The 23,748-nt window shown below is 44.3% G+C and overlaps 1 protein-coding gene across 5 annotated transcripts in view; it reads right to left on the bottom strand.

The window, feature by feature from the left end:
- ACTN1 (actinin alpha 1) overlaps window positions 1-23,748 on the bottom strand; it is an 87,308-nt gene that overhangs the window by 9,185 nt on the left and 54,375 nt on the right. For 3 of the 5 annotated variants that reach the window (XM_039552421.1, XM_039552417.1, XM_039552419.1), the window contains exons 6-15: window positions 23,042-23,120; window positions 17,078-17,159; window positions 15,338-15,423; window positions 8,387-8,479; window positions 7,034-7,264; window positions 6,350-6,497; window positions 5,603-5,753; window positions 3,079-3,187; window positions 2,454-2,594; window positions 316-498 (exon numbers count right to left, since the gene is read on the bottom strand). In XM_039552421.1, the coding sequence (XP_039408355.1) occupies window positions 316-498; window positions 2,454-2,594; window positions 3,079-3,187; window positions 5,603-5,753; window positions 6,350-6,497; window positions 7,034-7,264; window positions 8,387-8,479; window positions 15,338-15,423; window positions 17,078-17,159; window positions 23,042-23,120 (1,303 nt within the window). Of the gene's footprint in view, window positions 1-315; window positions 499-2,453; window positions 2,595-3,078; window positions 3,188-5,602; window positions 5,754-6,349; window positions 6,498-7,033; window positions 7,265-8,386; window positions 8,480-13,908; window positions 13,995-15,337; window positions 15,424-17,077; window positions 17,160-23,041; window positions 23,121-23,748 lie in introns of all 5 variants that reach the window. The other 2 variants (XM_039552420.1, XM_039552418.1) reach the window with 1 other exon arrangement.

The raw sequence follows: 23,748 nt of genomic DNA on the forward strand, positions 1-23,748 counted from the left end.
GAAAAAGGATACCGATTTATGTGCTATACATGCAGGTCAACTGAAGATCAAAAACCTCAAAGCTTTTAAATTTAGCAACTTTCATTTAAAATTAGCACGTAAAAGGGAGTCTGATGTGCCTTAGACATTTATATCAAAGACATCTTCCACTTTCCAAGCACATGGCAATTGAGCCAAAATCAAATGACAAAACCACACCAAACTCAGGAGTAAACATGAGAGGTTAACTGCAGAGTAAATAATCCACTTCCTGGGCCCACAGTGGTTGAGCAGTGACATTGCCCCCACTACCCTGCAAGGCTGGAAAGAACTCACATGCTCCCATTTGCCATTGATCTCATGTGGGGTGATTGTAGTGTAAGGATTCGTTCCTGCCATGTTGACATGATATGTCTGGACAATCTTAGAAACTTCATTGTGGATTCCCAGGATGGCTTGTCGCTCCTTGTCGGCATCTGGCAACGTGGCTTTGAACTGCTCATGAGCTGTGGTCAATCCCTGCAGAAGGAAGGCAGCAGCAAAGGGAGGGTAAGAACATTACTTATGAAATAGCCTCTTCAGAGACCATATTCCTGAAGTGACTGCAAAAGCTAACATATTCCCAGCATACAAAGCAGGCTAATCTAATACACTTTTCAGGTTCTCTCAGTATCACTAATGGGATGTTTTAAGTAGTCAAATGATGTGAAGTCTTGTTTTCCCTCTCTTTCTGTCCCATGTTGACCAGTGACAGAGATCACATACCAAAAAAAGATGGAATAGTAACGGCTCATAATTTAGAAGGAACTATTTCTGCAACACTCCTCAGTGACTGCTTGCCAGCCTCTTTGGGGAAGAAGATCTGACTATTAAAAAAAAGTCTCACTAGTTTAAATGCACTGTGTTTTTTCTTCTCCCACCAGGTATGCACCATTTCTACACCCAAAGTAACTCCAGATGAGTACTAAGAGTCAGATTCAATTTCATTAGAATCATTTAGAACCAGGTGAAGGTCTTCCAGACAGCTGCAAATTTGCACAGGCATCACATGCTCCTGCTGCTGGAAAACAGCTCCTTCTGCCTGACCACAACAGGCCCTTCCTGCTCCCTGTCTCGCTGCGGTGCCCAGGCTGTGCTCCAAGGACTGCCGGTTGGGGAGTGCTTGCTGGTAAATTTGTAGTCAGCTGACAAGCCAGCTAGTCCTGGCTCATCTCCCACTGCTTCTACAGGCCTTTAAGGTACTTCATCCCAGAAACCTAGAAGATCAAGACTAGGGAAGCAAATGCAGGGAAAGAGGCAGGAAAATGAATGGGAAACAGCGGGTGTGTGCAGGGATAACCAAGGGAACAGTGTGGACAGAAGAGGGCATGAAAGTAAACCACGTGACTGACTGTTCTCTCTCACAACACACACTGTTAACTACTTTCTGTAAAATTCCTTTCTTACACAGTGACTCATTACTTTGCAGCTGCTGTAGTGGCCATAGAGATGTAATACAAGTCTGGGGGCTGGGAAAGACACTGCAAACAGTCACAAGGAAATGATGGAAGTGTTTAAGCGCTGTTTAGATTTATTTTGCATTATGAAAGACTTAATGAAGCCCTTTGTTCAGGAGGGCATCATGGATGAAACAAGTAGCACCTCAGTAACAGTCACTGCTCTGCTTCTGCCCTGGCTGTCATGCTCCCTGTAGGTCTGCCATTTGCTGCCTCACTGATGGTCACACTCCTGTCAGCAATTCCGGCAAAGAGCTGACTTGGATTCTTTTCACAAGCCCATCAAGCAGGTGAAATAGAAGTCCTCACTGCAGTTCAGGAAAGAGTAATTCCTGCTCTCTAAGGTCTGCAAATTACCTGTCTATACCTCAAGCTGCTTTCCTAACACTCTTTCAGAAGGGGAAAAAATGAGACACTTGTCTTTGTTGTCTTAGAGTAGGCAAGACAACTTTGATTTCAAATGGTAATTCCATGCCAAAGAGGACAATTCTGATTTTTCTTGTGCTCAGCACCAAGAACCAGCTGGCAGCTCAACAGTCCTCATGGTACATCCTGTCAGTCACATAAGACCAAATGACCTGGACGTGACATTCCATGTGAGAACTGACCTGCAGACCCTGTGAGCAGCACTAAGCTTTGCTTGTGTGGGTTAAAGAAAAATTCCACAAGACCCTAAAAGGTTCTCTCGATTTTCAGGCTTCCATCAATATGGCTCTGGAGTTACTCTGAAAAATCTGCTTTCAGTTTTGTTGTCCAGCTAGGATGATGTATGTATGTTTTGTATCTATTCAGATCCAGGTTTTTGGAGAAAATCAAGGAAAAACATACTCATTTTTATTTCTCTTGATAAGGCTCACTCAATAGAGCAGAAGTACCAAAATATAACTTATAAATTCATACACTCTGAATTCATGCAACTCAGGAGACCCCAAACTTCTCACTGTCCCCACCTAATTGGTGCAAATGACTGCTCTGTACCTGGATCTCCTCAATCGTGTGAACAATGAACGTGTCCTGCAGATCCTCCATGGCCCCTTCCATCCAGTTATTGAAAGGGGCAGCTCGTTTGGCATATTCCAGGTACAACTGGTCAATTGTTTCCAGTAGTTTCTCTGTCCTCTGTGCACACACAAAAAGAAAAAGAAGAAAGAAAATCAGGAAAGATGGTTGGAGAAGAATAATCACATAGATACATGGGTTGTCTGAGCTGCTCCTTCCTTTCAGACCTCCTTGGTGCTCCCAGGATGGCACGTCAGTAAAAATCTCTCTGCTGTTAAGAGATTACACACTGGACAGATTTTTTCTCTAAGGGAAATAAAACAAATCCGAGGTCCTTTGAAATAAAACAAAACAAAGACAGTCTTTTCATGCAGAATGAGATTACAAAACACAAAAAATGTAAAAATAAATCAATAGTCTGAGAAAATAAATGGCACCATAATTGGGCTGGAAGAAAAGCAGACTAAGTATACTGAAATGTAGCCCTTGTTTACAGTCCAGGATGTTCTAGGAGTTCACAAGTGAGCTGATATTGCTTGTGCACACTGCAGCTTGCCCCCCACAAATGCACTACCCAGAAGGTCCAATTTGTAACATATCTCACCTCCAAGGCTTCTCTACGTTTCTGGGTTAGAGCACCCAGATTATCCCACTGATCACAGATCTTCTGGCACCTGGCATTGACACTGGGAGAGTCGTAATAGTCCAGCTCACTATAAAGGGTTGGGAAAAAAAAAAAGAAAAAAAGTCAAATAAAGACCCTGTACAGAAATAAGAGAAATCCATTAGAAATCTTTATCAGTCTTGAAGACAGATTCAGACAAAGAGATCATGGTCACTGCAAATAAAGCAAGTCAGGATGATACCAGGATCTAGTTTAGGAGACACTGTATGTTATGGTACATTAAACAGCACAGAACAGGACCACCCAAGGCCTCAATAAATACTGAAGCTGGCTACCTGATGGGAATAACTTGCCAAAGGGGGAAGGGAGTATAGACTGTTGCTCAGACTGGAAATAAGGAGATTATGAGCGGAGCAATCTGCTCTGGTACTCTGCTTAAGAACATTATGCAGGCTAACTAACTGTGGCTTGTACATCAGAATGGAAAGCAAAGATTTTATTAGGAACACTAAGAAACTGCTTAAGAGTGTCCTAAGAATTGCATAGTACAGGTGGCAAGGAATAGCTAAATTACATAACCCAGTAAATTTATTTAGGACAGTCCCAGAATAACAGTGTAGGTTTCTCTCCTAGAAGCCTGACGAGAAGTGCTTTGCTGACATATCTACAGGCTGACACTCAAGGAACACAAGCTGGTGAAAGTATGACTGGGGAAAGGAGAGCACAGGGACACGCTAAAGCTTACGGCCTTGAACTGCTTTGTGCTCATAGTTCTGCATATGGTCAAAGAGGGAGAAATCTGCAGGGAGAGGGAGACCAGCCAATCTGGGAAGTGCCAGCCTTGAAAGAAAAACCCAGAATAAATCACTGGGATACTGAGTGACCCTGAGCCATCTGATGAGCAATTCTCCAAGCAGTAATGGAGGTTACACTCTTGCCTCCCCCAATCGTGTTTCTTCATGCCATTGTATTGCCCTCCTGAGGTGCGTGGGCATAGCTGTCAATGGAGTTCTTCAGTAAACTAGCCAGGAAACTGATTTGGGCTAAAAATAATGTCTTTGCTAGGTTTCTAATCCAGATCAGTTGCTTGATCGACTTTGCTGCAGACCCAGCACTGCAGAAGAAAGAACTCTTTCTGAAAGTCTGACTTTTAACACACCCATGCTGGACCACTACTGCTAGGCAGTAGTAGTAGTAGTGCCATGCCCCCAAACTTTCCTGCCATGGGTAGCTGCAGTGGCTTCCTCCACACCCTCTGCATGTCTCTGGCAGTGTGTCTTAGGGGGAGAAAAGGAGCTCTGCCATGGTTTTTCAGGACATGGCCTCTTTGCTGAGATGGAAGATGGCTTTTATAAGAATAGCAGAGCCCGCTGTTCTCACACTTTAGACGAAATAACCTCTCCCACAGCTTGGGCCTCAGTCTTCCCTGTTGCTCTTAGAGCTGCAGCTGCTTTGGCTGACATGTAGCGTGTGCTTTGGAAGTGGCAGGTCAGGTAATGCTTGCTGGCCAGACAGACTCAGTTTTAATCTTACTGACATGGAGGATTGCCTTGAACCCTCCTACTGTTCCAAGGTCAATTCTCCAGTAGACAAGAGAGCAATTCTGTAAATCTCTTTTGTCAAAGAAGATAATGATCTTGATCCAGTAATCCTAATTTTTTAGAGAAAAACAGCTCTTCAGCCCAAGAGTACTGATCTTGGCCCAGACACTAACTTTAGATAGGCCAGTGTGAAACATAAATCTTTTTAAAATAGGAAACAGAGTCAACACCAAGTAGTTCAGACTGTTTTTTGCCAAGAAAAATGCAGGGTTTCAAAACCTCCCTGCTGCAGTCACTAGCTCTTTGCCTGCCTGTTATCTCCAGCAATCCTGATGAGCTTCCCATTTCTCCTGGTAACCTGTATTACACCAGGAAAGGGAGTGGAGGTGAAGGTTTCCACACTGGAGTGGAGCAAGGAAAGAGTTAATCTGCTGTGAGGATGCCCTGTAGCAAGTGCTTAACAGAGTGCACACAGTGCAGTACTCTTGGGGGAAAGAATGAGGCCATGATGGCCTCCAGCAGCTTTTTTCCGGCTAGAATAAGGAGGACTTTTTTTTTTATAAAAGAGAGCAAACTGAGACCCTCCTATCCTCTCCTCTTTCCTTCTGTTCCTGGAAAAGTGTGATAGTATTACAACTCTGAAACACAGCAGGTGCCAGCAGCAGGTCAAACTCTTTAGGAAAGGGTGCATGGCAGCATAATGAACTGCAAGAGGATGGAAACTTGGCTTAGGAATCTAATTCTGCCTCCTCCTCCATAGCACCCACGACTCATCCATTTTCTGGCCTGCTTTTCTGGTGTGTCCGGATACTGGATAGCAGTATCCTAGATACTGTTTGGAAACACTGGGAATTCCCAGCATTTTTGTATGAGGATGGATTTTTTGCTCTCAAGGGGGCAGAGAGCAAAGCTCACTAAGCCTCTGTGGCCCCAAGGATGGGACGTGCGCTGGGGTGCCGTACTTGAGCTCTTGTGCAATAGCAGCAATCTGTTCCACGCGGTCCTGGTGTGCAGCCAGGTCACTCTCAAAGGCCTCGTGTTTCTTCAGCAGGGCCTTTATCTCTGAGAGGGTTGCAGTTTCGTAATCCTTCTGCTGCAGCATTGCTTCCTTACCTGTGGAGGGAGCCAAAGGACAGAAGAATGAAGGACAGGACCCAGGGTGGCCAAAGCCAGCTCTGGCCACCCAGGCACCCTCGAGGACCCTCAAAAGGGCATCGGCCCCACTCCAGTTGCCCTGCCCGAGGCTTGTCCCCATGACTGCTGGCCCAGAGAAAGCACAATGCTCACTTTCAAACCACAAAGTGTGAGTTTGCCATTAACAGCACAGAAGGGCACATAATGCAGCTTAGGCCAGCACTGTCACAGTTTATACTGGACTCATCTCAGTATGTGCAAAATGGGCTACGCTGATCCTGCAAAAGCCAATGGTAGCATTTTACAGCACAGGAACTTTTCCTTTGCTCTGTAGCTGCTCTCTTCTAGCCAAAGTTCTCACTTTGCCACAGTTAGGGAATGCCAACACTTGACTGCATGACGCAGAACAGAGATCAAGCTGGTTTTCATACATTATTTTCTAATAAAATAAAAAATAAATCTAGCCTTCTCAAGAGGAAACTCTCATGGAAGGACCCATGCACAACCCATCTCTTCCTCCCTAAATAACAGTCAGCACTGTGTCAGGCAATAGGAAGCATGTAGGTTGGCATTACCATCTGTCCAGGACTCATGAATGGATGCCTTCTGCCGGAACTTCTCTGCCAGGTGATCCAGCCTCTCTAGCCTCCGGATCTCATTCAATAACCACTCCTCGTAGCCCTTCTCAGCCTGCTCTAGACCACCCCAGGCATTGTTTATATCCTAGAGACAGGAACATGAGAAGGAAAGGTAGGTTAGAAGGTGGAGGGAAGATGTTCACCCGCATTAGTCTCAGTGAGCTACATGGCTCCAACTGACTGGAAAGCCATGAAAAGCACGGGCTTTTCACCTCACGGGGTTCTGCAGACAAGTCAGGGAGACAAGCAGGACTAGAAGTGCCAGGATATAACTGTCTGCAGAAAAAAGCCTCTCTAAACACCTCTAGAGTTTTAAAGTTTCCCTACGTGAAACTTTAATAAAACTCGACAGTTTCTGAATCAGAAAGAACAAAAGGCACCCAGACATCTCCTCATAAAGACATGCAATTTGGGAAGAGCCTGAGAGTCTGATTTAGACAAAGGAAAGCAATGATCACTTGATCCTCTCCTATCATGGCCTCCCTGATCCATATCTTGCAGGGTTCCTCCTGCAGAGTATCTCACTATGAAGGTGGGCATTCTCTGCCCACCCACGGGCAGAAAGGGAGTCTTGTTTTTTAGGCATGGTTGGGGTACACAGAAGCAGTTACCCCCACTCACCGAGACCATTTTCCCTTCTGAGGGCATGAAGGCTGGCCTATTGCTGAGCCGCAGCTTGGTCTGCAAGGTGTTGAAATTGATCTCAAGCTGGCACTTCTCTTGGACCTTGGGGGGCTTGTGCAGGCGGCGGTAGTCCCGGAAGTCCTCCAGTTTCTGCTGCATGGCTTGCATGGTGTTCTCTGGGGCCCGGTTCTCCAGCCAGGGGATGGTGCGACGAATCCACTCCAGCAGCTGGAAGGAGCAACGACAAGAAGCCTTCAACTGAAAATTGTGTTAAAACTGCAGGTGTTGCTCTGATTTCATAAGGGACCATTTACTTTTACGTTTGCTGCCAGAAAGATCTGCTACCAGCAGTGCTCGTGAAGAGAAGTTTGCCAGCTTTTTTGGAAGTACTTTTTTTTTAATGAGCAGCACATTCCCTACCACACTAAGTAGTACTGCTTGTTGCAGCAGTGCCAATCCAACATGCTTAAGGCACAGCTTTTGCACAACCAGGACCAAAACGATGTCCTCAGATTATGGTAAAGCCTTAGGAATTTTGCTGGAGTGTTGCATAACTAAAAGATGCTGTAAGTCATATGATCTCCAGAACAATCTGACAGGAGAAATCAAGTTCTTGCCTTCAGTTACATTTTTTCCCCTCTAGCTTCCTCAAAGTCAGTGTAGCTCTTTGAATATACCTCCATAACAAACCTATCTGGAGAGCTGGCAAAACACTAATGCAATGGGCAGTCCACAGAGTGAGTGGAGTAGTGCCCTATGCTTTTCAGATCAGGCTGAAACCAGGCTTATGGGTTATGTTTGCCCTTCTGTTGTCCATCTTCTCCCTACTTACCTACCACAAACATACTCCAGTCCACATTTGGTCTCTTTTTGTAGTTTCTCTGCTGTCAGTCTGTAAGCCTTCTCAGTTAACAAAAGCAGCCTCCAGTTTGTATCTGACTCAGATTCTTTCCATTATCAGCAAATGCATATCTCTTTCTTCAATTATCTCTAACTTTTATTCTCTGATCCTGACTTCTACAGTATACTAGCATACAAGCTGTATGAAAGACATAATGAACTGGTATAGTCCTGACAAATGCAAGTTAAGCCAGCTTGATTTTTCCTTCAATTTTAGCATTTCTGGGCTGGCTCCTAATAAACTGAGCAATTCAAAGCTTCTCTATGGAAGCTTTCTGTTTTAAAGTAGATTGTTCTTGTCTTTAAGGTAAGTTCAGTCTTCAATTTGAAGAGGAAACAATAATTTCCCAGGGAAAATAGCAGTGGGTCAATAGCACTTTCCAAGATTACTTATCAGCATTAAATGCAATTCTTTTCTGCATACTACCACACTCAGAAACCAACACCTACATCACTGGCCAGTTTTTCATAGTCTTCCATGAGCTGCTCATTTTCTTGGTTGACTGCCAGCACCTTGCAGATACGATTTGCTGCTGTCTCCGCCTGACAAAGAGAAGAAAAACAAAAGAAGGGAAAAGTGTGAAAAAAACCCAATCCGAACCTTGCAGTTTAGCTTCCTGCTACATACCTGAAGGTAAAATCTCCTACCCTTAGCTCTAGCAACCTGCCTGCACTTTGAAACATCTGTCCTGATTGCTCTGCTTTCCATCTGGCCTTCTATAATGATTTATTTTTTCCCTTCTCAGGTGAATGCATTCCTTCAGAGATTCTCAGCTGTACTGATTCTACCTTATATGTTGTGGGACAACCAATGTTTCTATGCTTTTTCTGGAGCTGCTTCTGTTAAGAGGGCCTTGTGGTTTGATTCCTACCAGAGGGACCCTGGCTACCTCTTCATAAAGACAGGGCATTCCTGCTGCCACCTCCACTCCCCATACCAGCATTCTGACCTGGAACAGCAGTAACAGAGTGATGTCAAGCTCATGAGACTGTCTCCATACTTTTACCCCAGGAAAGAACTATCCAAAGAGAGTTAATCCACAGACTGGACTTACAGGAAAATTCCTAATTTTGTTTGGAAGACAAAATGGTAGATACTCTTCTTAACCTTAAATTCTGCCCAGCAGCACTGTCTTCCAGTTTTCCCTGTATTTCTGGCACTGATTACAGGGCTACGTCCTTGGTGGTGCATACACCCACCATGTATTCAGGGTCTCATGATCCAGCTGAGAAGAGGATTTCTTTTCCCCCCATCTTTCCAGGTAATCCTTCTGCTTACTCTTCCAAAACAAGTCTCACAATAAAAAATGATCCTACTGTTACTACTTAGGTTTGGAGGTTTTTCTTTCTTTCTTTCTTTTTCTTTCTTTCTTTCCATTGTGAGACCAAACCCTGATTCTCTGCAGGGAGCTGAACATGTTAAAACATGTATTTGGAAAGTAAGGATCAGAAAAATCCCAGCTATGAACTTGGAAGCAGTCAGTCTGGTCTGGAGTGCCATGCATGTGTTTGGCATGGGGGACATACAAGCAGGCTGATCCTTGCATAGAATGTATCTGTGGGTTATCAGCTCCCTTTTTCATTACCATGGTGTGTGTCATGCTACATCACCTGAGGATGTGCCCCTGTGATGCCTCAGGGGATTGCTCAGACCCCTCTTACCACAGTACAGCTGTGACCCTGGTGCCTGGGGAAGGTGCTAGAGGTAACCCCCAGGCCCTGCTGGGAGAAGTCCTCCTTACAGAGGCTGAGTGCAAATAAGGAGGAGAGGGTACATGCCAACACTACAACAAACCAACTGTCAACGCTGTGTTCTGCCTTTAAACTACATTTGGGACTGATGCCAAAATAAGTTTTGCTGAGTTTATAGCTGGTAAGTTTCAACCTTTTTCTATTTTTAAAAGACCTTTAATTATCTGTTTATTCAATCTTCAAGGACATTTGAGAAAAAACCTCTAATTTTTGCAGCTGATGTGAAGCAGCAAGAATAGCAACAAAGTCATAGGCTGTACAGTGATATATGGATTGCTAAGGTCCCAGGGGACAAGGCAATCTTACTAATTTGTAGAATGAAATGAAGCTGTTAAAACATCTATTCAGTCATCTGCCCCTTCCCTAAAGTGGACCAGCTATGAGATACACAGATTATCAGCTAATATAAAACACATCAGAGAGACCTGTACAGGAAAATGAGCAGTTTCACTTAAAAGAAATCTGCAAAAAGTGGAAACAATGGTTATGTTTAAAAAAGCTTGTACTTTGACCTGTTTTTAACTAAAGTTTGTACTCTAATGCAGTGGTTTTGATATACAGAGAAAACTATACACAATGGGACCAAATAGTATGTCAAAAAGACATTGCTAGAGCCCTGCCATGATATGCCTAGGGACTGCAGGGAACTGGCAATACCAAATGTTTATCTCAATCACTCCAGGAGAGGTGTTCATTGCACACTCTTAACTTTCTCATTTTTGCACCCCATGAGCTCACTGCAGCAGCAGCCAGCTGTGCAGGCAGGACCCCATTCCACTGAGGCATATTTACATGTATCTGATGATAGGACTTTCTCCAGCTGCCCAAATTTAAATATGTGTGTGTGTATAAGCATATTGAACAACTGTCCAAACAAAAAGACCCTAAGAATGTCAACAGTTAGGACATTATTTGTATTATCCCAATGGCAGAAGCTTAGAGGCTTTCTTTCCCCCACCAGTACTTGCCTCCCAGTGGTTCTTGCCTTGGAACTGCTACTGCTCTATGCAACAGCATGCTGTTGCTGCAGCCACAGGAAAGGCTCTGTGGCCATTAATCACCATTAATGTCACGAGCAACATGTTACACTGTGCTCTGAGCAAGGTAGGACAGAAGGATCCCAGTGCTTTCAGGCAACCTTCACAAATATCCCACACACTACTCCTAATGAGCTGATCCATGGTGATGGCAACCTCAAAACTAAAGCAAAACACTTCAAAGTAAAAGAAGAGTGGCACACAAAGATGTTTTCATGAGGCCAAAGCAGCTCCCCCTACACCTTCATTAGTTCAGTGGAAAAAGCTGTTTTGGCTTCCCCACACTGCTAATGGCAACAATGCATTTAGGATGCTCACCCTGGCTCCAAACAAGCCAAGATGCCCACAAGGGCAGCACTGAGAAGATGCAGAATCCTGGGGTCTGGAAGCTGCACAGCTGTATTCTCAGAGAATCTGTGTGAGCTCCTCAGCTTCAGTGCAGCATCGTGCTGATGCACTGTACTGCTTGCACGCAGAGTGCTGGGGAGGACAAGCCCAGGACATTCTGCATGATACCACGCTGGAGTATCTCTGCACATGCTCTCTGGTGGAATCAAAATGAAAATCTAAATGGCAGTAATTTATCTGCCTTCTGTCTTTTCTGTACTTCTCAACCATAACTTGAACTGCTTAGGATAGGAGCAGAGTTTGCAGTCTCTCTAGTTCATGGATCTAAATCTTTCTGCTGAGGAGGATCATGAAGGAAGGCATTCCCACAGTGCACAACGTAGGGACGCCTGCCTGTTGCTGTCCTCTAGCCTCAGGGGAAGATGCCTGCCTGCTGCTGTCCTCTGGCATCAGGGGACCACTCCAAAATGCTGTACACCAAACACAATCTCTTAATAAAACAGTAAAACATTTGTTAGAAATTTCCACAAGTTTACAAAATATCAAGCCAACCAGGAGTTGCATGCATTTAGTGTGAAAGTCAGAAGCGGTTAGAAAACAAGCAAACCAACCAAAGCAAGTATACCTACAAATATATATATATATGTGTATATATATATATATATATATATATATATATATATATATAAATGGCATAGAGAAAAAGCAGCCATCTACACACACATGTCAGGCTGGGGACCCTGTACCTTCAAAGGCTCAGTATAAGAAAGTGAAAGAAGTAGAAAGCAGCTCATGGGACTCTCCCCTCAGGCCTGGTGGCAGTAGTGAAAAATCTGGATGAAAAATTCAGCGATATCACAGTAAGTCACCTAACCCTGCATGAGGTGGCAACACAGTAACATCTGGGCAGAGGCTTGTATTCAGTAAACGCTTTGCATTTGCCTGCAGGTTTGAATCTGTATCACTTAGCGGCTGGCTAATGTATGACTAGGGCAGCTCCAAAATGGAGCTGTGCCCCTCCTGCCAGGGCACAGTTGAGTTGCTGGCCCACCAGGACTGCTAAAAAATGAACAAACTATTAAATCTTCCCTGTAAGCCGGTTGGACTACATGGGATTGAAACTTTAATAACTAAGAAACTTCATCTCTAGTTTTTGCCTCAGCTACTTGGTTCAGGTCCTGAGGCAAGTAAAAGACTGTTTTCAGTTATCCCAGGAGACTTTGCATCCACCTAAATTACTGATCAGAGCATGGAACCTGCTGAGCAGGTTCCCAAATCACAGAGTGAGTGCAGAGAGAAAAGGAAGAGATTGGCAAGCTGCATGGCTGTTTCTGCAGCAGGCTCCAACCCTCCTCGTATTGTGGTTTGATGTTTCCTCATCTGGAGCTCCTCAGGTTAAGCAGACAGCATGGAGCAGTCCCTCAGGGGCACCTGGCAAACAGCAGGCCTTATCAGACTGGCATGACTTCTGAAACTACAGTCTTCCTGGGCAAGTATCAGCTGGCTGGAGCTTGCAGACTGGTCTTAAGTGTTTTGAACAAAAAACCACAGGATCACAAAGCAGGATCCTAGCAGGAAAGTCATTACACCACATGGGCAAGTCTACTGCGCTGCTGTGGGACACATTCCCAGTTCCTTGGAAACAAGACATTATCATGTAATTTATACAAAACTGGGTAAAGAACAAAAAGCTTGAACTAAAGAGCTGCTCCCTGGAAACTACTGCTTGCATTTGCCCTCTGAAAGTCAGCATCAGCATGGTAACTGAATCAATGTTGGGACCATCAGCACTGCTTTGCACAAAAGAGATGGAATCTTCCTGGAGTCAGATTAGCCCTCAAGATGGGCAACACAAGGACTGTGTCTCAAATAGAAAAAGCCTAATGAGAGAAAGAAATTGTGGCTGGGGGAAACAACAAGATTTTAATTCTGTTTGTAACATGAAGAATGCAGTCTTGGATTTTGGATTTTACTGTTCTAAAGCCTACAATTTGAAATTAGCAGTAATCTTATGGAAGGGCCGCAGCCCAGGCAGGTTATGACACAGGAGAAAAGAATGGAACTTTCTCCCTTATTCAAAGGATTGCTGGGAAATTGCTTGCCCAAAGGCAATCTGCAACTATTTAGTTACAAATGTCCTGATGTCAGGCAAGGAAACTTTGGAGTAAAGAAGAAGCAGAGGAAGAAGGAAAGCCTGAAGCTATGGAAATGGACAAGGCAGAGGAAAGAGAAATAAAACATATAGGTGGTTTGGGAAACGGAAGAGAATGACAAGGAAGAAACGAGGAATGGAAAAACCTCCTTAGTCTGGGAAAGCTGAACGTCTGGTAGAACTGAACTTTGTGGCTGGAGCACAAAAGTGCTATGTAACCAGCTCACAGATGATTCAGCCTAGGAAAAGACCTAGTGGAGGCTGAGTGTGGAAGGCAGGATGGCAGCCCAAGAGGGACAGGCTGTGATTTCCTGGAGTGGGCGGATTGGACTGTGGTACTTCTGGAGGCACACTGCCTGGCCAGGACAACGCCCACTAGTTACTGAAAGGGTTCTGCCTCTGTCAGAGCAGACATCCATTCACCTTTCAATGCCAGCTTTACCAAATATTTTCTCCTCTGCTGTGGTGTGACACTGGAGGGAAGGAGCAGCTCAAGTCTGTCCAAAAGGACATTTACATCACTTCTCCAGCAAGACTACAGATGGCATATCCAAATGCATCACTGGATGCATTGGGCTTCCCTGCAAACGCCCTGGGGCGGATATGGATCTGGCATTCCTCATTGGAGAGGACAGGTGGGCAGGGCAGGGTGAGGGGAGGGGTTGTTAGCAGTAAAGTCTCACCTTCTGCGCCCCTGAGAAGGCGTGGTAGTAACAAGAGACATAGGTCATTATGGCCTTCTCATCCGGCCTTAGCGTGCCTATAATATCTGTGCAGAGAAGGAAAAGAGGTTGAAAGGATAAAGTAAGAAGCAGCACATAGGATAAAACAAAACAATCATGGGTGGCGTGAGAGAGGGGGAGAAAACTTCCCATCATGCATTGCAGGACAGGCCAAACAGATTTCCATGCGGAGAGCTAGGAATTCGGATCAGAAGGTGGCTAGCAGCGTTGGCTTGTGGCTCAAAGCGGCACCCCTCCCTACCCCCCAATCCAGGGGGATCCTGAGAGGAGGATCTGGGCTCTGCACCTTCACAGCTGCGGTCTGGGGGCCTGGCCCAAGGATGGAAACAAGTTGTTTGGAGATCTGAACGCCCGCGCTCGAGGCCCTTCGTACGCCGAGGAACTGGAGATCAGAGCCTTCCTACGCAGTGCACTTCCTACACAGGATCTGCTCTGCTGCAACGCGCACTGCCTGTTCCTAAGGCACTGAAGTACAGGCGGCTGCTTGGTTTTGGCAAGAGATGTGTACAAGGTTTCACCCACAAAATGTTTTCCTGAAGTGACTCCATTACCAACAGGAAAATGGCTTAGCCAGAAGTAGCAAGGACTCAACTGCCTGATTTCCAACACAGATGAGAAAAGAGGGGGAAAAAAAGATACAAATGAACAAAACCAGGCATCTCTGTCATGATAAGTAATGCTCTGTTTGCAAAACCACCATGGATGTACTTGTTAGACATGCTTTGTAAGCCCCAGATGAACTGAGACTGAATTTGTGGCACAAGTTGAGAAAGCAGCAGGTTCAGACCTTAAAGCAAGGGTGCTGGAACCTGAAGCGTACATTAAGGCAAAAGAAAGCTTTGGCCATTCATTAAACCCTTCATGAAACCTCAGTCAGCTCTGTTTCTCCATCTTTGGAGAAGGCAAAAAAAAAGTTAATAGGTATCTGTATTATCTTCCCATTGGGGCAGGCTCCAGTTTCCTGCTGGGCAGAGCATCTATGTGGTGGCCTTTACTTTTTGTGAGACCAAGCATCCTAGCTCAGATTTACCAGGAACAGGAGGTACAGGTTCTCAGCCAGGAGGACAGCAGTTTGTAAGGCAAATGGAGAAGGCAGAGCCCCCTGCTCCCTTAAATTTGCATGTGTGCCAAAGTGTGGCATACCTAAGTGCCATTGGAAGTACTGCTGACTACAGGGAAATGGAATTCCTGGCTCCCTTGCCCCATGTATTATATCTGGGGCACCACTTTGAACCAACAGCCAACTCTACCAAGAACATGATAATAAAGATGCCCGTAGCTAGAGAGGAGAAAGAGAAAGAAAAAAGGTTTGGACATTAGCAACGGCACCAGGTGTGCTCTGTGGAGGGAGCTTGGGATCCTGCGATACCTTCTGGGCTCCTGAGAAGGCGTGGTAGAAGCTAGAAACATAGGTCATGATGGCTTTCTCGTCAGGACGGGCAGTTCCAACAATGTCTGTCAAAAAAAACCTCACGTTAAGAGCATAATCAACTGATGGGAGGAAAGCAAAGGAGAGGAAGAACCACAACTGTCCAGGAGGCCTGCTGCGGTGTGTGCTTGTCATAGTGATTCCACAGGGCTTCCCAGCATTCCCCAGAAGATGTGTGTGTCTCAGAACCCAGGATCACCCTTCTGGATCCCCTCCCTCATCATAAAATTTCCTCCAGAGTCTGGACAGGCTAATGCAGCCATATGTCAGCATGTCTTGTGTCACAGCACTTCCCTGTCCTGAGAATATTACTGTGATTGGTGGATTGAATCAACCCAAACTGGCAGCAGGCTGACATGACTTTTATAGCCATGCAATTCCTCCACGCAGTTCTGCTCTTCTGGAAACATATTTTCTCCCTTCTTTTCCATGCCTCCCTCCTCCGTTTCAATACAATGATGGCTTGAATTTCAAGAGGCCCTTTCATTAGTTTCAGGGGAAACTCAACACCTCCAGAGATCAGAATTAATGGTGTGGAGGAATGCACATTAGCTCAACTCCATGAGGGAGGAGAGAGATCAGTAAAGAGAAATGAGAGCTCCTGCCAGGGGCCCTCTTCATCACTGCTACTTTTGCTGAGATCTGAAGCTAAATCCACTTATTTTGGAGGTGTCTGTGTTTCCTACAGAATGGTAGGAAACATTTGAATCTACTCTGGAAACCTCATGATTTTTTTTTTTAACCTCAGCATGATGAATGCAGGGAAAGCAAAACTCATCTCCGGGCATGGGAAATATTACCTAGGAATATGAACATCCTAGTTACTGAAATATAAGTTCACTGGGTTTGGCTGTCCTATTCCCACCTTTCCTCTTTGCTCCTCCTACTCCTTTTATTTAACAAAAATCTTTAACTGCTTCTCCTGTCCAACCCAAGCCCGAAATACAGCTTCTACCATTGAAACCAGCTGGCTTTAGGCAAACAGCCAACAACCAGTGAACTATTTCAGGCTGTTGTTTGTACTCCACAGTTACAGTCTTCAAAATCTATTGCCAAGCTGGTCCTGACAAGGCTCTGAAAAGTAATCCTTGCTGTCCCAGTGGCCTCAGGGAAGCAATCATAATCAGCAGCAAAAGCATCTCTGAACAACATGGAACTCTGCCTTGGTCTCCAGATCCAGTCAGTGAAGGATCTTCAGGCCAAACACTTCTGAGTAGTCAAGAAAAAGCAGATAATAATAATAATTATAATAATAATAATAATAGTAATAATATCATGCCCTCAAAAGGAAGAACACCAGCAATGTCAGAAAGACCACACAAAAAAACCCTGGAGCAAAAGGAACACAGTCCTACACCATACACTAACTCACTATTTGGCCTGATAATTGAAAGGGAACACTTGAGTCAGCAGATGACAGGTGTTACTCATCTCTGCCTCGTGTCAACCCCAAGCTAAGATCTCCATGATAGACTCAAAAGACTGAAGGACAGAGGAAGAAGAGGGAAGCAGAACATATGACTCATTATTCCATTTTAACTTTTTCCCTATACATTGACTACACAGTCATGCAGGGAACATTCAGAGGTTACTGAAATCTTGTACAAAAGAAGTCCACCTAGAAGAAGTGGAAAATTTCTTGAGAAAAAGCAAGTTAAAAGCAGTTGGATTCTACTTTACCTTCTGCATCCAGCATCTTCGGAATATCCAGATACTTCTCAGCCACATCAAAAGCTGTGTTTAGATTAGTGAGAGGATCATCCTGGGAAAGAAACAGAGGAAGGGCATCAGCGTTAAATTTAACAGGGTACACAGCATTTCTCTCAGAAAGAGCTTGGTTTGGTTCAGGTAACTGTGCTGTCCAGAAAAAATTGTGTGTGAAGCCTCATGTATCAGGATGAAATAATTAGCTTCCTTTTGAAAGAAGAGCCTGGGGACTCATGGTATGATAATTAACATAGAGTCTGTGCACTTGCAAAAAAAAAGGAATAATGCATTTTGTCTTGAACCTAGTTTAAACTAAAATTAGCTTCACATCATACTGATAGTAAATGATGAGACCACATCTCACATTTACATCTCATGCTGTATTAGGTTTGCAACTTCCATTTCCAAGAACTGCAGAGCTGTGTATCTGTTAGAACATCTAAGCAATACCAAAATAGTAACAACATCTGCAATGGGTGCTGTCCTTAGCTAGTGTACAGTTTGCTGAACACCAGTTGAGTGGGAGGAAGAGAAATGTTTCAACAAATCTCTACAAAATAAATACATATAGAAGTACCCAGTTTGCCTTGAGTATTGCTTTTCCTCTTGCACAGGTCTTGTAATTTCCTTAGTACATTTCTATTCCTTTCTATATAAATTTTCTGTAGATTTTAAAGAGCCACACGAGAAAACATGAAATACAAATGTCATTGAAAATGAAAGACACTCTGCAAATTGTGTCCAGCATTCAAACATAATAATCAGCAACAAGACACCTGCCAACCTGTAGAAGATGCTCATACCAGCTTGTTCCTATATTCCTGTATAACCATGATACTTCATTATTGTGGATCAATCCACTTCATGGATTCGAATTACATTTGTATTATCAGTTTCTACTGTTGAGACATACGGCTTCTACCGGATGAAAGGCTGTGCATAAACTGCTAGTGTTTAGCCATCTTGTTTGGTGTCTTTTGGGAGGGAGGAAAGATGGGGTGGTACTCTCCATATTGCCCTTTGTGCCACCCACACTGAGACCCACATAAAAAACTAGGAAATAGGGAGTAAAATTACTTCACCTTCTTTCTAGAGTGGCATCCACGTTCTGTTTATTTTCTACGTGAATCATATGTCTTTGCTTATTGCACTGACTTGGAAGATTAAGCTGTGCCTCTGAACTCTAATCAACAGGCAGTTTCCTTTGAACCCACCCAGCAGGAAAGATGAAGCTAGGCAGGCTTGGGCAGACAAGGTATGGGCATGAATAGAACTTCCTTTATGGCATTGGTCACTATGCAGCCCTCAGATTACAGCCTTCATGAATTAGGAAACTCAGCTGCTCCAAAAAGCAGTTTCCTGCAGCATTTCCCTAGGAATCAACGATGTATTAGGCTGGCATCCAACATCAGCAACATATTCCTTTGGGTGAATGTCTCTAGCAGACAGCAGTGTTTCACCTATCGAAGTAAATCACACACAAAGGCCATTAAAACAGACAGTGATCTGTATTTAGTCCACTGGAACAAGTCAGTATTAAGCAAGGAAATGTTGTACAGGCGTGCTGTGATGAAGGCAGCAGCTGTCACGTACAGTATGACAGTGTCAAATCCCCATATTCCTTTCAATGGTACACTACATCAGATATATCTACATCCACCTCTTCAGAGTTGAGCAGTGGAGGAGGCAGTGGATTTTTACTATTCTCCAGACACAAGGAACCATCATATGGCATGGAATTAGAGGAACCAGTTCAATTTCAACCTACTTGTCTTCTGTGCCTGATGTGGAGAAACCTCTATGAACCCATAGTGTAACTAAAAGCCTTACTTGAGGAGGTGAGACTAGCTGGTATATAACATACCTTGTTCACTGAGTGTAGACATGGCCCTAGCTTCATTTCGGAAGAAAAAAGAACTGATTTTCTTTTACTCAAGTGCAGGAGCGTCCAGAAATGCCAAGTGGCAGCTCTCTTGCCAGCCTTCCCCTAGCCCATGTGCCATTTTCTATTTCTATAGAAATGTCACCACTGTGTAGCAAATTTCACCCTATGCTGACCATGACCATCATGGTTGTTATAACACCCTGATAGAGTGTTTAGTATTAACACACACTCTTCCTTGGCACAGACCCATCTGAACAAGTTGCATCATGATCTGTCAGCCTCTCCTGGAGGAAAGGGAGGAGCAAATCTCTCACTGCAGATAGCTTTCCTATCAGTTTGCAAGTAACACCACTAGGAGCACTGTTGCCAAAGGTTAAGAAGAAATTTTTGGCTGAAAGCTGGGAGAGGTTTCCTGATGGAAAAACTTACTGGGCTTGGGCAGTCCCAAAGGAAGAGCTGTAAGTTTTAACGTGGGAAACTGGAGACTCACCTAGATAAAGCCAGCAGATTTCTACTTCAAATGCAAGAAAGATGTGTGATCACATATCTCTTAAGGAATGAAACTAAAGATAGTACTACTGAAAGCAAGCTACCTAAGTCCAAGACTAGCTTTGAGATGAGCAGAGAGCTACACTCGAGCAAGACTGTCCCCTGTAGAAAAAGCTTCACGCCTCAAGTACACTGGAGCAGCTCATCACAACAATGATGCTTCTTTGTGCAAGACTTAGGGCTTCCCCTGGAGCTTATCTAAGACTACAACAGGGTCTCAAGGCCTATGAAATTCCTCCGAACTCCACCACTTTCAGTTCCATCCCATTGTACGCTAACTGATCATTATTTCAAATCACCTGTTTCAGCTGATGCCCATGAAAAGGGGCAATGTAGTAAAGACTGGCCAAGCAGCTCCAAGCCTCACACTGCAGCACCATGGCTGCAGGCACATTTTAGGGGCCCCGACACAGCAGATCAAACAAAAGACAAGTCACCTGTCCCCTGATTCCTTCCACAGCTGAAACACACACCCAGAAGAGCACTGACCCAGATGAGGCTGCAGAGGTGCAACTTCATTTACATGAACATAGCAATGCCAGAGGCTTGAAGAGGAACAGTAACTTGCCAGACTCTAGCTGGGCTAGCCACAAGGAAATCTACAGCTTTACCATGGAGGAGGTACTTTGTTTTAGTAGTGGCAGACAGCAAACCTGCCCTAACAGATGCCAACCTGGCTCACTCTCTGCTTTTGCTGACTAAAGACTATTGCGGCTCTTCATCTTTTGCCACAACCCTAACTCATACAGGGACTCCTCTCTTCCTCCAGCTATTTCCAAGTCCTTGCAGCACACAAGGTTGCCATGGCAATTATTGCAATGTAACAAAAAACATCATCTATTATCTAGCAGTCAGGAAAGGAGATGGAGGGGGAGGAAAATTGAGAGAGTGCAAGCACTTACTATATCTGCCAGAGTTAAAGACTCTAGGAAAGAATTCCAAAACTCACGTTTTCAGAAATATCTGCATATAACACAGCAGTACACAGACCACAGTTCTACACAGATTGTGGTATATGATGGGGTGTTGGAGCCATCAGTCAATCACTGTACTTGATGAAAGTATCTTAGATGTGGCTCACGGCTGAGCTACAATCAGGGGCAAAAGGAGGAAGGGAAACCCCACCTTCTGCATACCCCTCACTTGCAGACCATGAGCTTATCTACAGTTACCCAAGTAACAGCAGACAGACCTGCACTAAATAGAAACTATCTAACCAAGTAGCTGTAGTGTCAGGGAATCACCACCACCAAGCTGGACTTGCACCTGCTGTTTTGAGGCTGGGACTATAGAAATAACTTTAGTTAGGCAGTGCCCATATGCAGAAATTAATTGTGCTTGTTCCACTAATATAGCTAGACTAGGAGAAATAGCTAGGAACAAACTCAATACAAAACAGTGCTGACAAAAGAAGTTGCTAAATTTTGGGAAGACATGCAGCTACTCCACTGGCTACCTTTTTCAAGTATACAGCACCAATAGAGGTCTGTAGCCTAGACACAGCTTCTGTGAAAGAGCAGAAAACACTAAAGCTGCAAAAGAATGCTGCCCAAACAGGAGGTACAGTGCAGAACTCTGGACAGCTTGGACTGATTTCACCTCTTTATCTTGTACATTTGTGTGTGTGTCTATACACAGAAACACACACAGCATTGCCAAAGGTACACACAATTGAGATGCCACTGCTCCCTGGAGCTGGAAGAGAACTTGAGGTGGATCTCAAATCTACTATCCACTGTAATGGCTGCTTCTCAGCAGTCTCCTCTGTGCTTATACATTCCACAAAGGGGTTTCAAACACCTAGCATAAAAAAGGTTAACTTCCCTTCAGCACACATCAACTGCCAGAACTAAAGACTAGGCTCTAAGTTCCTCCCAGCTATTTGCTCAAGATTTCAGCTGCTGTAGAGTTCTCCAACATACATTTAATCTCATCCCTTTAGAGTAACTGAGGCAGAACAACAATAAAAACAATACAGAGAGAGTGAGAAGACTTAAGGAGGACAGAGGGAACCGGATGAAGGATAGGATCAAAAGCAAGCAGAGATCAAAAGATGCTGGTTCTATTTAACCTTACTCCAAGTAGGAAAAACCCCTCTCATGTACACTGAATTTGGCTAGAACAATCACCCTATTTTTCACCCAAAAAACCCTGCAGACAATATGACCAAATAACTCACTTTCCTTCACTCTGTTTTTGCTTGGGTTTGGCTTAGGGCTTTGTTGATAACAGAGTGCACTGTAGCATTTACCAGCCTGGGTTTGTCAGGCACACATTGCTTAGCTGCGTTATTTTCCCAAGATTAGGCACTGAAAATGTTACTCTACTAAGTCCTTTTCTTCTTACTGCTGTTTATGTGAACAGGTACAGTCTCCTCCCACTGTTTACTCATCATGTGCTGACTCCAGACACTAAAACTGATCAGAAAATATAACTGACTGCTCTGCAAGACAGTAAAGATCTAAAAGGTTATTGAAAAGCAGATCAGGCATTGTACAACTCATTCCCTTTGCAATGCAGCTAATTTGCTTGGGTCATTTACATTTTGTCTATTTGCATGGTGGTCCAAGAGCCCAGATCTGTTGGTGATGGGCTTCTATGTTTATTTCCCTAGCTAACATCAAGCACACATGCACTTAAAATACTGAGCCCAGGAGATCTGATGGACAAGCTTTTTGCGTTAGCCTCGGCAATGACACATGAATTATGCTCTTGGTGACATTTCATTATGCTCTAGGTGACATGGGCACAGATACAGCGAAACTGGATCTCAGGAGACTGCAGGAATGCCAGTAGGATAAGAACCCAGTCTGATCTTCTATCACGCTGCTGGGTCAAGACATTGGGAGCAGCATAAACCACTAAGTGGTTATTGTCATCATCCATTCAGCAATCTTGTCTCCAGATCACACAGGAAGTAAACTTTGGAGCAGCTTGCTATTATGCTACCAGAATAAATTTTTAAGTAAAATTGAATTTTGTGACAAATGCTTTTTTGGCACCTGATACCTATGTGGCAGGGGAAGCCCAGAAGCACTGCAGATGACTCAGTGCTAAGCTGGAACCATGTGACAAGTGTCCAGTGAGGGCACACAAACCCCTCAACGAGCTATTGCATTCTGAAACCAGATAACTGGTTTCTATCCAACTCTCCACAGAAATGTTAAGTCTGATTTGACTCACTAGTCTGTGACATTAGCACAGAACTATTCTCACATTTGGTGTTACTGAGTTTGCCAGCTTTTGCTCATCAGCTGGGATTGGGGCACGTGTGTCTCATACAAGGCAGTCTGAAAGCAGGGAAAAGTCAAGCAGGAAGCTCATTAAGTTCACGCTTCACTAAGAAGCCTGAATGTACTGATTCATCCCTCTTTCCTTCCTCCCCAGTCCTGCAACTGCCAGCTTGTGCTGAAGTTCTCCAATTATGTTTATCAAGCTAATTCTTTTCCCTCTTTACTTCCAAGGAGCCAAGCATCTTGTCTGATAAACAAATGGAGTTGTACCTTTCGTAGTTTCCCGTAGTCGATAAGCTCTGGACGGTGTCTATGAATTAAAGCACAGAAACCAAGGCCATCCTTCCAACTACGAGAGAAACACAAGAGAGAACAATGAACACTGTTCAGCCACGGACACACACAGCAATGAGCATGAGGGAAGGCAGCAAGGCAGTGGGACAACTAATTCTAGTTTAGTTTCCAACTAGCAGTGCTTCTCTAAGTGCTGGGAGTGAGGGATGTCTCGTATGTGCATGAGACTGCAATAAAGACTCCCATCAACCCCTACAAAAATCCATTGTGCTTAGGACTTGCCCATTGAGTTAGCACTTCATTTTTGGCAGATCTCTGTGCTGAACTCTCTGTGCGTATCCTGTGCAGCACGTGAGCTCAAGGGTGAAAAAATGTGTAGACGCAAGCCGTAAAGGAGGAAAAAGTGCATTCCTTAGGGAAAAAGCAGGTGTCCTCAGCTAGCTCCACTAAAATACTGGAGAGCATGGATGGCAGTTAAGCTCTTAGAAGTGCTTTACATTATTATGGTTCATACAAGGCTCCAAAATGTGTTGGAAAAAACACTATTACGCAGAATCTTCACTGGAACATCTGCCAGTTTGGAAATATGAAAAACAGAGCAAGAGAACCTCTTATCCCTTCTCAGCTCTGCCATACTACAAAAGTTAAGAGGCAGTCCTTTCTTCATGGTTCCTAAAGTGTTC

The sequence above is a fragment of the Corvus cornix genome, chromosome 5 (genome assembly GCF_000738735.6).
Source record: "Corvus cornix cornix isolate S_Up_H32 chromosome 5, ASM73873v5, whole genome shotgun sequence".
In the NCBI taxonomy this organism is placed as follows: Eukaryota; Metazoa; Chordata; class Aves; order Passeriformes; family Corvidae; genus Corvus; species Corvus cornix.